This window comes from Aspergillus aculeatus (genome assembly GCF_001890905.1).
Source record: "Aspergillus aculeatus ATCC 16872 unplaced genomic scaffold ASPACscaffold_5, whole genome shotgun sequence".
NCBI lineage: Eukaryota > Fungi > Ascomycota > Eurotiomycetes > Eurotiales > Aspergillaceae > Aspergillus > Aspergillus aculeatus.
The window spans coordinates 235,974-249,136 of NW_017962980.1; the positions used below are offsets into that span (position 1 = coordinate 235,974).

The window sequence follows — 13,163 nt, forward strand, 5'->3', positions numbered from 1 at the left end:
GGGTTTCTAGCCCTTGGTTACCTGTATTTGTTACTTCTGTTTATACGCTTGTATGACCTGTTATCAGAACTTTCCAGCTATTACACTGTCTCATTGTATCATGGTGTATCTTGACCCTCTAAGCTGATCCTCTCACCCCCGGTCTGATTGTATGTATGTCCGTGTCTCTATTCGCTTTCCATCATCAAGCCACCCCCCCCCGAATCCCCCTAACTCATGTACTTCCCCTATGCATCCCCACCATAAATGAGTCTATTCCTCCAACCCACCACCAACCTTCTCCCCCCTCCACCACAACCACGTCACCGTAATCAACCCCTTCAACCCAACAGCCGTCCACAACGCCCCCTCCAACCCGGCCTCACTCCTCGCCCAAGCCGCCCCCATAACGACCCCCAACAACAACCCCACCACCGCGCCCAGCCGCCGCCACTCATCGGGATTCCTCACCACCTGCACCCAACTGAACCGCTGCAACACCGGCCCCGAAAACAAATCACAGTAGATACTAGTCAGCACGACGGAGGTCAACGCCGAGAACCCCAGCACGCGACTGGCGACCGCCTGCCCGCTACTCTGCAGCGCCACGAGCGCCAGCGGCACGGCCACCGTCCACTCCAGCGGGCCCTCCTTTTTGCCCCCGCCGTCGGGCGACCGATACACGCTGGTGATCGTCGCCGCGGCCGCGATGCACGCCGTCTGGAGGGCGAACGAGAGCGCCAGCGCCCCGCGAGTCCTGGATAAATGGCGGTGAATCCCGGCAAAAAGCACACTCCCCGCGCAGAAGCTCCCGATCGAGAGCAGGGATTTCTGCCACCGCGCCGTCGGGTCGAGCCCCGTCAGGCCGAGTCCTGCGTACACGGTGTTGCCGGTTTGCATGGAGACGAAGGAGCCCCAGATGAAGACGGCGCTCGAGTCGAGCAGGCCGGTGATTATGTAGCAGATCAGGAGGAGGAGGTCGGTCCAGCGCTGCGTGAGCGGGGTGGTGAGGTGGGTGTGCAGGCGGGTGAGCTGAGTGTTCGTTATTGTTGTTGTTGTTGGTGGGGTGGTGTTGGGGTCGTGGGTGCCTCCTAGGAGGGGGTCGCGTTCGTGGGCGGGGAATTCTTGGTAGGGCATTGTGTTTGGTTCTTGGGGCATTGGGGGGGAGAGATGTGGGTTTGGGTGCTGTGGTGGTGGTGGTACTTGTGGGTTGGTTGTACTGGGTGTTCGCCGAGAGGAGCGTGACGGGAGCTGAGGCCTGATGGTGGTCAGTGTTCCTGCCGGGGTTGTGAAGTGGGAAGAAGGAAACACCTTAGGTCTGGAATTGGGATTGGGTGATGATATCAGATTCAGGGGTTTGCCGGGTCCTGGATTGTCGAGTATGGACAATAGGACTTATTTGTAGTGCAGGCAGACACGCTGCGTCGCGCTTCGTTGACGTCGAGATGATCCTATGACGTGGGTGCTCCGCCCTATAGGGCTGTACTTGACATGCCTCTAATCCCGATAAGATGAGCTTGACTTGCTGGGCCGTCTGGGCTTAAACCGCTTCAAGTATACGTGGGCGTGCCGAGGGGTTCCGAGCAAGCAAAGGAAAAAAAAAAAAAAAAATTAACCCGGGGCGGTCTCACATGGACCGACCAGGTCCACGGCGTCCGCCCCACCTTCAGAGGAATCCTGCAGACTGCAGCTCGGAAGACACAATCCACCTGATCGAGTGCTGTTATCGATTGGTGATGACATTTACGCTAGCCCAAAGGCATAACACCCAGAGACTAGTGAGCCCTTATTGACGGAAAGAGTGACAGCATATACAACCAGAAGTGAGGGATTCTTCAAGAAACGAAGTACTATATAGTATACATGTGCCTGATGACAGCGATGGTATTTACAAGGCTCCGGTGAGCCTAGCTTGCGTGGCATGCGAGGATGGCCCGTCGCTAGTTGGAGAACAGCCGTTGGAACCAGCTCATTTCCTCCCGCCGCTTCTTCTCCTTCGCGTTCTTAATGCTTGCCCAGATGATCCCCGTGATATAACCACCAATGTGCGCCCAATGGTCGAGGGCAGGGGCGCGGAAGGTCATCGCCAGACGGACGACTTCAGCAGCAACAATGGTGGAAAGGATAAACCACCCACGGGCTGAGACCACTCCTTGCCAGTCCTCCGGGAGGAGGTAGAAGGTGAGATTGTCGCTGTTGAGAACATGATTAGTATGATAGTTTATCACCCGAACAAGAAAGAGATGCATACTTTGCGTGGAGTATACACCAGCCTGCGACAATTCCAGAAATCGCTCCACTGGCTCCAAGAGCGGTGACAGTCCACTGGCCCAGGAGAACATGCGCCGACAGAGAAAGGAGGGATCCGACAATACCGGAAGCCATGTACAAGCTCAAGAACTCGCCCCGACCGACCTCATCGTGCACTAAAGAGAAGATGAGGATTAGTTCATCGAAGACCATGGCAGGGAGGCCAAGGGGACTCACGTCGTGTGCCAACAAACCAAAGCATTACCATGTTGACACTCAAATGCAAGGGCTTCTGGTGGCTGAAGACATTGCCAATGATGCTAAATGGGCGAGGATAAGCGGCAACACTGATGAAGTAGCGGTTGAGCAGTCTCCAGGCTGGTGGCCATGCCCGCCATAGAGCAAAGACTCCAACGTTGATACCGATGATGCCCATTAACGTGGCGGCAGCGCGAGGAGTGTCTGGCCATAGCCGATCTGCTCGCGCGGGAGGTTCATAGAACACCGCAAATGCATAGCAAAGACCCAGGGCAACCAGACTAAATATGAGCGAAGGCACGATCCGGCGAATCTAATAGCATCATTAGACCACATCTCATGCAAGAGCTGGGGAGGAAGATCATATGCCTTCAGTAAGGTGAACGTACCGTTGTCATCTTGGTCACGTCAACGTCAGTCTCCATGGCACGAAGGTGGTGCTTCTGGACCCAGGCAAGAAGAGGGCGCTCGCGAGGATCCGCGCGCTCGCGGACTATATAGCAGTCAAAGTTTTAGCAAATTCGCCATTCCTCTTCAACGGGTCACAAATATCCTTACGTTCCAAAGCGGAGGTATCTTCGAACTTCTGCAGGGCAGTGTTCCGCTCCCTCATTTGCTTGTACTTCTCCTGATCCTTCGCCGCACCCTCCAACCACTCCTTGCGCTTTTGTTCGTCTTCAGCCAGAAGTCGCTCTTCATTACGCTTCCGCATCTCTTGGAAAACACTCTTTCCGGAAACATCCTTGTTCTCACCCAGCTCGGCTTCGTAATGACCACTCTGGGGCTTGTAGAGACCTAACTCCTCGGCCCGCCTGATGAGCTTCTGTTCCTCTTCCAGCTCCTCACGCTCGATACGGGCAATAATGGCCGCGTCCTCGTCCATGGGGTAATGTTCGCGAAGGTAACTCAGGGCTGCGTCAAGACTGTGCGGGCGCACCGATCGACTGATGTCGACGGGGAGATCCAGATCCAGGGTACCATTGAGTCGTCGGCCGTGAAGCACGGCGAGGACCCGATTCCCCATAAACTGGGAGACCTTCGCACGGGCTCCGAAGATGGCATTGATGTCGGCGAGCGAGAAGGGTTCTGGGCGAGGCTTTACACCATGGTCCACGGCAGGAGGCTTGCTGGAGCGGAGCGGAGCGGAGGTCTGGAACGAACGGGTAGGGGCCGGAGAGAAGACGAGCGAGTTTCGAGTGTGGCGGAGCGCGGATGCATCACGAAGAGAGCAGAAGGAGCGCGCTGAAAAGATGTTTCTGTGGCGTGAGCTGGAAGATCGAAGGGAGGAAGTGAGATAACTGGCGAGGGGAAGCGCCTTCGGGCTGACGGAGGGGAAGAGGCTCGAGGCCCTTAGCCCCGGGCATGGAGCGCGCCATGCTATGCCCAAGACATTGCTCATAGCGAGCGGCAGTAATTGGAGACCGTGCTACCACAATGCAAGTTTAATGATGCGGGCTGACCTGACAATGGACAAGTAGAAATTCCAAGGAAGCTGGGATCGGTCGATTTTCTCCGGCCGCCGGAAGTTGTTCCGAATGGGAATTCTTGGGTAACGTGCGCTGAACAGACGTGGAACAGATGACGACCCGAAGGCTGGAGAAGATCACAACAAACTCCAGTCTGCTCTTAATTGACGATCTCCGAGACCTGAGGCTTTTCTTCCTATGACTTCCTCAACTCTCTGTGGCACCAACAAGCAGCACAACACCTTCGCTATACAGTAACGTCGAACGCTATCGCAGTATCGTCACGTGGTGATAAACCGCCGGTATCAACCATCGCAACGGGGATCAGAACAGACAACCAACTGACAGCATGCAACAAAAAACATAGTATTTCTTTCCACAAATCATCAAATCATCCTGAAATCCACCTTGCTACACCACACTACCCCAGTGACGCGGCCAATACACCTACAACCATGTCCGGCGAGTCCCTCCCGATCTCTCCGGCCGCCTTCGCCGAAGCCATCCAAGAGCTACCCCTCCCCGTCCTCTACGCCAAGGTCTCCGAGATCCGAAATTCGATCGCCCACCTCCATCGCTCGAACGCAGAACTTCAGACCTTCATCGACGAGTCGTGTGAGAGTGACACTGAAAAGCGAGAGCTGGAGAGCTATATCACAGAGAATAAAGATGTGCTCACATCTATGATGGAAAGGGTCACGCTACTCAAAACGGAGGTCGAGAATCGCGGGCAACAGTGGATCGAGCTGGACGAGATAAAGGAGACAAATGGCGATTCACATGAGGCTCCTGCGCATCCAAGTCAGACAAATGCTGCCTCGACGACGGAAAATGCTTCCGGGGATACAGAAGGCGGGGGACAAGAGGAAGAGGAAGGTGTTTATTTGTAGGAGATTTGTTCTTGCAGCTTGCGTCGTGGATTGTCTCACTTACAGACTTCGATGCCTATGTTGAGAAAAGGTTTATTGAAGTGACTGATTGTCCTATAGACTTGTATACCCAGGACATAGTCATCCTCAATACAGTGCTACTATCTAGTGAGGCCATATGCGCTTCTCCAGCGGAATACATACTCCCTTAGGTCAGGTCTGTGACAGAAACCACAGATAATCTGGTGCTCAGCATGACGGCAAGTAAAGCTCAATTAACAAGCAGTTATCCTTCAGATTCGGTGCATCTCAATGTCCAATCCAGGTGACACCTTGAGCGGGGAGATAGCTGCCCCTGCAAACACTGCAAACCTATCACGTGTTCCTGGAGCCCAGTGCGTCATAGGAAGGCTTCTAGATCCCATCTCGCGGATGATGTCCGCCTGCTCCCCGGCGCGTCGGAGTACATATACCCCTCTGTACATACAGTCCTTGTATTTGAATGGCAGTAAACACTCCTGCCCGTCGCTCCACGCGGCGCACTCATAGTGGTCGAAACCAGCACCATGGATCGAGTGAAGATCAGCGAATCCCCCAAGTCTACAGGGAAATGCTGGCCGAGGCCGAGGCGCGAGAGCCTCAGCTCCTCGATGATGACCGCATACCAAAGAGACGCAAAATGGCAGGACGAACTCAGATACCCAGCGCTCAGATAGAACTTCCAAAAGCTCCGCCATCAGTCGATAATGAAGAGACCACCAGCCGACAGGTTCAGACGGTGTATGACTCGCCCTCGTCCTCGTCCGAAGAGTCGGACATGGAGTGGGAAGACATCAATTTGCAGCCTGCAGTCTCCGAAGCGCTACCAGATGACTCGTCGATCCAAATCACCTTGGACCGACCACAAGATCGTGAAAGACAGAAAAGAGCACTTAGACGGCAGCCGATAACGGCCGCAGAGAAGCGGTTGAGACTTGACATCCATAAAGTCCATCTTCTCTGCCTTTTACGCCACGTACAGATTCGTAATAGATGGTGCAATGATGATGAGCTTCAGGTATGTTCTGGTTCTATTATCATTGGCATCTGTGGCAGTAGCATGCGTGAATAGTTTATAACGGCTCTCCAGCTCTGACTATCGTACTAGGGCGCACTCAAGAGAATGATATCGAAGCAGGTCATATCTCTGCTGCACCCACCCGAGAGTAAACCAGAGCATTCGAGGTCTACAACGTTCATCGACGGCCTGAACCAGCTCAGTGACGCATTTAGTAAACGATTCAAAGTAACAAAGCCCGGGCTCAAGCGACCAAATTGGGCTCAGGGCCCAGATGCTCTAAAGAAAAGAGTGGTATTACTCACCTCTTTCATGATGTAACTGTACCCCGGTTGACCCTGGATCAGGAAACGATCCTCTCTAATGCCGAAGTGTTCACGTCGCTCGAAGATTTCAGGCAACAAGCGAAAACCTTGCAAGGATCTCGTGATTTTGGTGCACAATTGTTCTGTGCTTTGTTACGATCCGCAGCTGTGGAGGCCCGGCTGGTCTGCTCTCTGCAGCCTCTGCCCTTCTCGGGCGCCACTAAGGAAATGACCTCGAACGTGTCGACAGGCAAGACATTTATCATGGCAGCAGACAGCTCGGAGAAATCCTCGGATGATTCAACACGGGTCAAGTCACGATCGGGTGTGCAGCGACTCACCCGGCCCGGGTTCAAACCATCACGTCCGTCGACCACTCCCAGAGAAAGTAGGCCATATGTTTTTTCCTGATCGAAATGATAACATGCTAATCTCTACATCGAAGTCCCATACTCTCGAAGTCAAGAGTCGTCATACCCGGTGTTCTGGGTGGAAGCATTCAACGAGGCAATCAATAAATGGATCCCTGTCGACCCATTAGTCACGAGGTCCCTCGCAAAACCGTCCAAATTCGAGCCTCCTGCCACCGATCCGAACAATCTACTAAGCTACGTGGTGGCATTCGAGGACGATGCCTCCGCTCGAGATGTGACCCGCCGTTACAGCAAGGCTTTCAATGCCAAAACCCGCAAGTTCCGCGTCGAGTCCATCACCCGCAACGCAGCATGGTGGGATCGCGCACTTCGGGTCTACGAGAAACCGTTCCTCGAAGACCGCGACCAGTTGGAAGTCAGTGAGCTCACGGCCAAGACCGCCGCCGAGCCCATGCCTCGCAACATCCAAGATTTCAAGGACCACCCCGTCTACGCGTTGGAACGCCACCTACGACGGAGCGAGGTCATTCATCCGAAGCGAGCGATCGGACAGGTCAGCCTCGGCAAACCGGGGTCCAAGAACCAGACCTTAGAGCCGGTGTACCGCCGGACGGACGTCCAGACTGTGCGCAGCGCCGACAAATGGTACCGGCTGGGCCGAGATATCAAAACGGGCGAACAGCCGTTGAAGCGTGTCAAGGCCCGCAAACCCTTGGCTAGCGAACTGCCCAAAGATGATGACGAAGAGCGTGATGCACCACTCGCAGAGACCCCGCTCTACGCGATCTTTCAGACTCAGGTCTACGTTCCGCCACCCGTGGTGGACGGACGAGTCCCCAAGAACGTCTACGGGAATTTGGATGTCTACGTACCCAGCATGGTCCCGGCCGGTGGGATCCATATCGGCCACCCGGATGCGGCGCATGCGGCTAAACTGCTCGGGGTCGACTTCGCGGCGGCTGTAACCGGCTTTACCTTCCAGGGCCGCCACGGGACTGCTGTCTATACCGGTGTGATTGTCGCGGAGGAATATCGCGAGGCGCTTCAGGCAGTCATTGACGGTCTCGAGCAAGAAAGACTGCATGACGAGCTGGAAACGCGGACCGCAGAGGTATTGAGAGCGTGGAAGCACCTGCTCTTGAAACTTCGAATCGCGGAACGGGTCAAAGGCTATGCGATTGAGGGTGATGATGTCGACGAGGGTGCGGACGTTGAACCAAGCGAGGAGGATGATGGGCCTGTGGATGACGACATGGGAGGAGGCTTCTTTCCTGAATTGGACGGAGAGACACATGGAGATGGTGGGTTCATACCTGAACCGGACACGGAGACAGCAGAACCGTCGATAGCAGGGGGCTTCCTACCGGAGTCAGACACGGAGATAGCAGGACTATCGATGGGAGGTGGTGGCTTCATACCGGACTCAGACACAGAGACACCAGACCCCTCAATGGAAGGAGGCGGCTTCCTGCCAGAATCGCCCTCACAAGGCCCCATGGACCTGGACGATGAACCATCTACAAGTCGCAATGCTAGAGTATTTACTGCACCCGCAGTCCCCGAATCGCAAACCGCACCCGCGGCATTAGACCCGGCTGCATTTCAAGACACATCTCCGCATCCAAGCCTAGCCGGACCACCGCGCTACTCGCTAGTTGTCGTCCCGAAGACGAAAGAGGAGTCCACCGAACCCTTACCGTCAGATAAAATCACCAGCGAAGCCTCCACAATCCCGCGCACTGCTCAACTCGATCGACCCGATGATCGCACACATCCGCAGGAACCTCTCCCCTCTGCCGCACCGGACGCCAGCAAAGCACCATGCCCGGCCGAGAATCCGCCAGCCGACGCTCCTGACCAAGCCCAAAACCCAGCACAATCCCCCAAATCCCAATCCTCTGATTCCTCCTCACGCAGGGACAGCGAGACATCATTACTATCGCAAGATCCGGACGACGAGGATGCGATTCCGGAGTGGCTCATGTCGGATTAGTCGATTTCGGCCAATCGCGTCTGAGTTTCTGGACTGGACTATAGAAATATAGTATCGTCATTTTCGGAAAGCCAGTATCAATACGTGTAGAGATATAACGTCAACTTTGATGAATACATGAGATGCATGAATACTGTAATTTCGATAACACCGTCGTGCTTCTCTACTATACAGCATTAGCAACCCAGCTTGAACCTGGATGTACAAATCCTACCTAGCCCGGAAGATCTAAGCACATTCATCCACAGTCTCTAGTTCGAGTGGAAGATCAGATCTCCGACCTTACGGCGGGGTCTATTATCCTTCCGAATCAAGTCAAACCAACCAACCCAGCAGCCATCCAGACTCCTCTCACAGACCCCTCTCAATCCATGTACCAGTAGAAAAGTCCGCCCGCACCCCCTCAGGCTATGGTATTCATGCAGATTAGTGCTTAGCCCGTTAGCCTGACTATAGATCGAGTGCACTCTCTCCCTGCAGAGTTCAACACACAGTGCTAGCGAACCATGCGAGGACCCGGGGAGACAGTTCGCATTCTATGCATCTATATAAAAGCCTAAGCTGCGGAGCTAGTAGAGTAAACTGACTACTTTGTTCTTGTTCCTCTGCGCCCCGGATTCTGGATTCAGTCACTACTTCCTCACACTCTCGAGACTGACTGCGTACTGAAAATATGCCAAGAACCTTTCGTCCCACTGCGTGCGCAAAAGATGAAGGTCTATACAAAGATACAAAGACACTCACTCTACTCTACTTTCACGCCAAATACAAGAACAACAATACCATAAATTCAATTCAATTGGTGTATAAGGCGACCAGTCACCTCTCTCTAAGTACCCTGAAACCAAACCAGACAAACAAACACACACACACACACACACACACACACACACACACACACACACACACACACATAAACAAAAGCAGGCGATTCATTTTCATTTCTTTCGTGAGGGGTGATTCAACTACAGCTTCTGACCAGCGGAAGCAGCGCGGACGTCCTCCTCGGAGCTCATGATCTGGACCTTGATGGCGCCGGTGCGGGGGTTGGCGGCGGTCTCGAAGGCCTTGAGGGCGTCCTCGAGGGCGAAGCGGTGGGTGACGAGTTTCTGGAGGTTGATGACGCCGTTGCGGACGAGGCGGATGGCGCGGGGCCAGGTGTTGCAGTAGCGGTACTGGTACTGGAGGTCGATCTCCTGGGTGCTGAGGCGCATGAAGGGGATGGTCATCTCGTTCTTGCCGACGCCGATGACGAACACCTTGCCGCCGAACTTGACGCTCCAGATCGCCGAGCACACGCTGCTCTCGACGCCGGTGCACTCGAGGGCGATGCGCGGGCGGAGGGTGGTCGGGCTGTCGACGTCAAAGGTCTGGTCGGCGTCGGCGTCGTTGAACACGCGGATCACGCCGGCGGCGTTCTCCTCGGCGGATTTCTTGGTGTCGACCTTGTAGGTGCGCACCCCCGGGACGAGGGACTGCGCGAACTGCAGCCGGCTCTCGTCGATGTCCGTGATGACGATGGGCGTGGCGCCCGCGGCGTGCGCGCTCAGCAGCGTGATCAGCCCGATGGGCCCCGCGCCCGTGATCAGGCACGGGTCGCCCAGGCGGAGCCCGCTGCGCTCGATCGCCGCCAGCGACACGCTCAGCGGCTCCAGGAGCGCCCCGTCCTCGTAGCTTATCTCGTCCCCGATCTTGTGGCACCAGATCGCCGGGTGGTTCACGTACCGCCGCAGCAGCCCGTCCACCGGCGGCGTCGACAGGAACTGCACCCGCTCGCATCCGTTGTATCGGCCCGTCAGGCAGGGCTCGCACGCGTTGCAGATGATGTTGGGCTCGATGGCGACCCGGTCGCCCGGTTTGAGGGAGGTGACGTCCGGCGCGACGGCGATGACTTGGCCCGCCGACTCGTGGCCCAGGATGTGGTCGCCCGTCACGATCATCGGGCCGATGCAGCCGGCGTGCCAGAAGTGGACGTCGGATCTGGTAATGTCGTTGATTGTTAGTTGGTTGACTCTTCGCTTCGAAAAAAATGGGATGATTAGGGAAAAGACGTACCCGCAAATTCCAGTACTGCGGACTTGGATGGTGACCTCCCCCGGCCGCAGACTCTCGCCGCTCTTCACCTCCTCCAGCGTGGGCTTGGATTCCGCGACCCACAAGTCATGCTTGGTATTGGTGTAGACACCGATGTTGGGCTTCTCGAGCGCTGTGACGGTTGCGGTGGCCATGGTGCTGAAGACGGGGGTAGATTGGGTATAGGGCGGAGGGTGAAGAGAAGGTGAGAAGGAGGAGGAAGAGAGGAAGAGATAGGTTGAGAATGATGGCAAAAGAGCGGCGCAGGAAGCTTTAATAGTTAAGCTCGGAAGGGCTTGAGCCCCTCCATGATCAGCATTGGAGCTGGACTGCAGACAGATGGCATCGGATGGAGAATAATGAAGTATGGGATGGAATGGATCCAAGTTGCCACCAATAACTACTCATGTATTTACCCGGCGGTTTCCCCGCCCAGCGGGGTTCTTTCCGTACTCTTACTTTTCCTATACTACTATTGTAATTACCTATAGCTATCTATAGTTGACTATTCCAGTCACAAGGACAAGCATAAACGGAAGATTGTCTCAGCCCAATTTAAGCCTTGGTAATTTGCATGCAACCTGCTCGGTTAATTCGCTCCTGAGCATCGCCAATTGAGGGCATTGGGTATTTTATTATTACACCCATGCCGCGGTTACAACTTCAGAATGTGACCCTAGAGGGATTCTAGAAGTTGGCCACTTTTGCAGCGAGAGAGAGAGAGAGAGAGAGAGAGAGTGGGATGTGTGGGGTTGATGCCCCACCATGACAAAACGGCAATTCTCCGGTGGCACCCCGCCTTTTTCATTGTCATCCCCGGAGGATTATCTGTAAATATCGAGAGTACAGTAACTACTCCGTATCCGTAATCCATTAACTTATCTCAACCACCCGTTGTTGTGCACATGACCCAACCAGAACTTTACTCCAGGCTCAATCACTCTTCCCCCTCACCGGAATCCAGAATCTTCAAATCTATCCCGTCAATGTGCAGGAGATCTATTGTACTTGGTTGTCTCTACTGTACTTTACAAAATGCGCCAACCGCAGCCCAAAAGAAGACTGGACACTGATCACTGACCCGACTTCAACCATCACAATCGCAAAATCCCACTCTCCCGATCCACCCCACCCCGAAAGTGATCCGCAAGCACCCTCCCGCCCAGAATCGTCTCCTCTACCACGCCCTGCACATGCCTGGGCTCGATGCGCCCATACCAGATCCCCTTCCCGGCCAGTGGATGCAGCACCGCCGAAGCTGAGTCCTCCCCGACCACCGTCATCCCCGGCGGGATATACACGATGACGTTTCCAGCGTACTTGTGCCCGCCGATGTGACTGATCAGCCCGACATGCGCCCGGTCCGGGTGATCAATCATTGCTGCGTTGTCGCCGTCGCCATCCGCAGCGGCGAACCCTTTCTCGCGCAGCACGCGCTGGAACTCCGTCTCCAGGACGGGCGCCATCACGCCGCAGCGCATGTCGCGCCCGCCGTGCCCGCAGATGAGGACCACGGGCGAGTGCCGGAGGTCGATGGCCTCGGGGAGGGCGGACGCTAATTCCGGGCGGCGGCTGGGGCCGCCGTGTCGCGCCTTTGCGGGGAGGAGATGGGCTTGGACGAAGGTTGAGAGGTCCGTGTTCTCTGTGTTCTCCGAAGATGGTTGAGTGGGGATGGAAGGGAAGTATTTGAAGCTGGGGAAGAGGAAGGCGGAGGCTGCTGGTTGGGTGGACGAGGACGAGGACGAGGACGAGGCTGGTGACGTTTGCGATGACGGCGCGAACGAGGAATTCGTGATGAGGATGTTATGGTAGGGCTGTTCGAGGCGATGTAGATGTCAGTGGCTATTGCTAGGGCGAGCGGGTTCGCATTTGTACAGCGGTGACAGGGCAGGGTAACAACTTACGTCGGCGAATCGCCCGCCGCGTCCGAGTAGACCCTTCAGACCCCGCACGAGATCCCCCCAGCTGTGTCCCTGACCATCATCCTCTATGCGGCTCGTCCAGTCCCTCTGACCGGTGCACACAAGAAGCTGCTCCGCGTAGGCCGCCATTGTGCCATTGAGAGGGTGATCGTGGTCAATCGGTGCGGGCAGATCCGGGGTGGGAGGACATGAGCAGCTGGGCTCCGGGCATGACTTGGTCACTGGGAACGGCGGGGGGATGTGAAGGGAAATGCGCCCATGTCGGGATTGTACTGTAGCCGACGACGAGAAGAGGCGCGCGCTGGTTGCGAGCGTTGAGCTGGGCTTCTGGGCGAGTCTGGGAAATCGGCAGCTCAAGACTGCGAGGTCGATCATTTGTCGTGACCTTGTCATGTCCGCAATGCCCTCAGAAGGGTGAAAATGCAGGAGCTCCCAATAAGAAAATTGATTTGAGCTTTAGTAAAGCGCTGTAGGACTCTTGGGTTTTGTAGGTGGGGGGAAACTTGAATCGAGTTCTCGTCGCATGAATGCCAGAAACTCGCTCGGCATATTCGGAGACTTCGGAGATAACAATCGATCGATGATGAATAATCCGGTAATGATCGCAGGTCGGTTGC

At 55.4% G+C, this 13,163-nt stretch overlaps 6 protein-coding genes across 6 annotated transcripts; 2 read left to right on the top strand and 4 right to left on the bottom strand.

Annotated features, from left to right (window-relative positions):
- Positions 1-42: 42 nt before the first annotated feature.
- ASPACDRAFT_115807 (YoaK family protein) lies at positions 43-1,544 on the bottom strand. Its single transcript, XM_020195930.1, has 2 exons — positions 1,291-1,544; positions 43-1,237 (listed from the first exon to the last, which is right to left on the bottom strand). Exon 2 carries the CDS (start codon positions 1,114-1,116, stop codon positions 253-255), a length of 864 nt encoding a protein of 287 aa, XP_020057554.1. The 5' UTR covers positions 1,117-1,237; positions 1,291-1,544; the 3' UTR covers positions 43-252.
- Positions 1,545-1,621: 77 nt separating this feature from the next.
- On the bottom strand, positions 1,622-4,146 carry ASPACDRAFT_77041 (rhomboid protease PCP1). The gene is made up of 5 exons (XM_020204857.1): positions 3,046-4,146; positions 2,877-2,980; positions 2,467-2,800; positions 2,231-2,405; positions 1,622-2,172 (listed from the first exon to the last, which is right to left on the bottom strand). The coding sequence occupies exons 1-5, from the start codon at positions 3,884-3,886 to the stop codon at positions 1,920-1,922; spliced, it is 1,707 nt and encodes a 568-aa protein (XP_020057555.1). The 5' UTR covers positions 3,887-4,146; the 3' UTR covers positions 1,622-1,919.
- A 262-nt stretch (positions 4,147-4,408) lies between these two features.
- Positions 4,409-4,843, top strand: ASPACDRAFT_41483 (uncharacterized protein; the record flags this gene model as incomplete). Its single annotated transcript, XM_020200944.1, has 1 exon — positions 4,409-4,843. The coding sequence occupies one exon, from the start codon at positions 4,409-4,411 to the stop codon at positions 4,841-4,843; it is 435 nt and encodes a 144-aa protein (XP_020057556.1).
- Positions 4,844-5,324: 481 nt separating this feature from the next.
- ASPACDRAFT_41484 (putative DNA repair protein Rad4) lies at positions 5,325-8,551 on the top strand (the record flags this gene model as incomplete). The annotated part of the gene is made up of 4 exons (XM_020200945.1): positions 5,325-5,879; positions 5,970-6,173; positions 6,227-6,572; positions 6,630-8,551. 4 exons carry the CDS (start codon positions 5,325-5,327, stop codon positions 8,549-8,551), a joined length of 3,027 nt encoding a protein of 1,008 aa, XP_020057557.1.
- An 865-nt stretch (positions 8,552-9,416) lies between these two features.
- Positions 9,417-11,041, bottom strand: ASPACDRAFT_115815 (NAD(P)-dependent alcohol dehydrogenase). The gene is made up of 2 exons (XM_020195931.1): positions 10,607-11,041; positions 9,417-10,531 (listed from the first exon to the last, which is right to left on the bottom strand). Exons 1-2 carry the CDS (start codon positions 10,777-10,779, stop codon positions 9,517-9,519), a joined length of 1,188 nt encoding a protein of 395 aa, XP_020057558.1. The 5' UTR covers positions 10,780-11,041; the 3' UTR covers positions 9,417-9,516.
- Positions 11,042-11,511: 470 nt separating this feature from the next.
- Positions 11,512-13,078, bottom strand: ASPACDRAFT_115816 (sucrase/ferredoxin-like domain-containing protein). Its single transcript, XM_020195932.1, has 2 exons — positions 12,529-13,078; positions 11,512-12,438 (listed from the first exon to the last, which is right to left on the bottom strand). Exons 1-2 carry the CDS (start codon positions 12,673-12,675, stop codon positions 11,719-11,721), a joined length of 867 nt encoding a protein of 288 aa, XP_020057559.1. The 5' UTR covers positions 12,676-13,078; the 3' UTR covers positions 11,512-11,718.
- Positions 13,079-13,163: the final 85 nt, after the last annotated feature.

What these genes read in the sequence shown, in the direction of transcription:
- ASPACDRAFT_115807 (XM_020195930.1), bottom strand. Translation starts at nt 1,116, where the DNA reads ATGCCCTACCAAGAATTCCCCGCCCACGAACGCGACCCCCTCCTAGGA.
- ASPACDRAFT_77041 (XM_020204857.1), bottom strand. Translation starts at nt 3,886, where the DNA reads ATGAGCAATGTCTTGGGCATAGCATGGCGCGCTCCATGCCCGGGGCTA. An exon ending in ACGTGACCAAGATGACAACG is followed by an intron (nt 2,801 to 2,876) that starts GTACGTTCACCT and finishes TGATGCTATTAG; the next exon opens with ATTCGCCGGATCGTGCCTTC. An exon ending in TGGTGTATACTCCACGCAAA is followed by an intron (nt 2,173 to 2,230) that starts GTATGCATCTCT and finishes TGTTCTCAACAG; the next exon opens with CGACAATCTCACCTTCTACC.
- ASPACDRAFT_115815 (XM_020195931.1), bottom strand. Translation starts at nt 10,779, where the DNA reads ATGGCCACCGCAACCGTCACAGCGCTCGAGAAGCCCAACATCGGTGTC. An exon ending in CGCAGTACTGGAATTTGCGG is followed by an intron (nt 10,532 to 10,606) that starts GTACGTCTTTTC and finishes CGACATTACCAG; the next exon opens with ATCCGACGTCCACTTCTGGC.
- ASPACDRAFT_115816 (XM_020195932.1), bottom strand. Translation starts at nt 12,675, where the DNA reads ATGGCGGCCTACGCGGAGCAGCTTCTTGTGTGCACCGGTCAGAGGGAC. An exon ending in GCGGCGGGCGATTCGCCGAC is followed by an intron (nt 12,439 to 12,528) that starts GTAAGTTGTTAC and finishes CGCCTCGAACAG; the next exon opens with CCCTACCATAACATCCTCAT.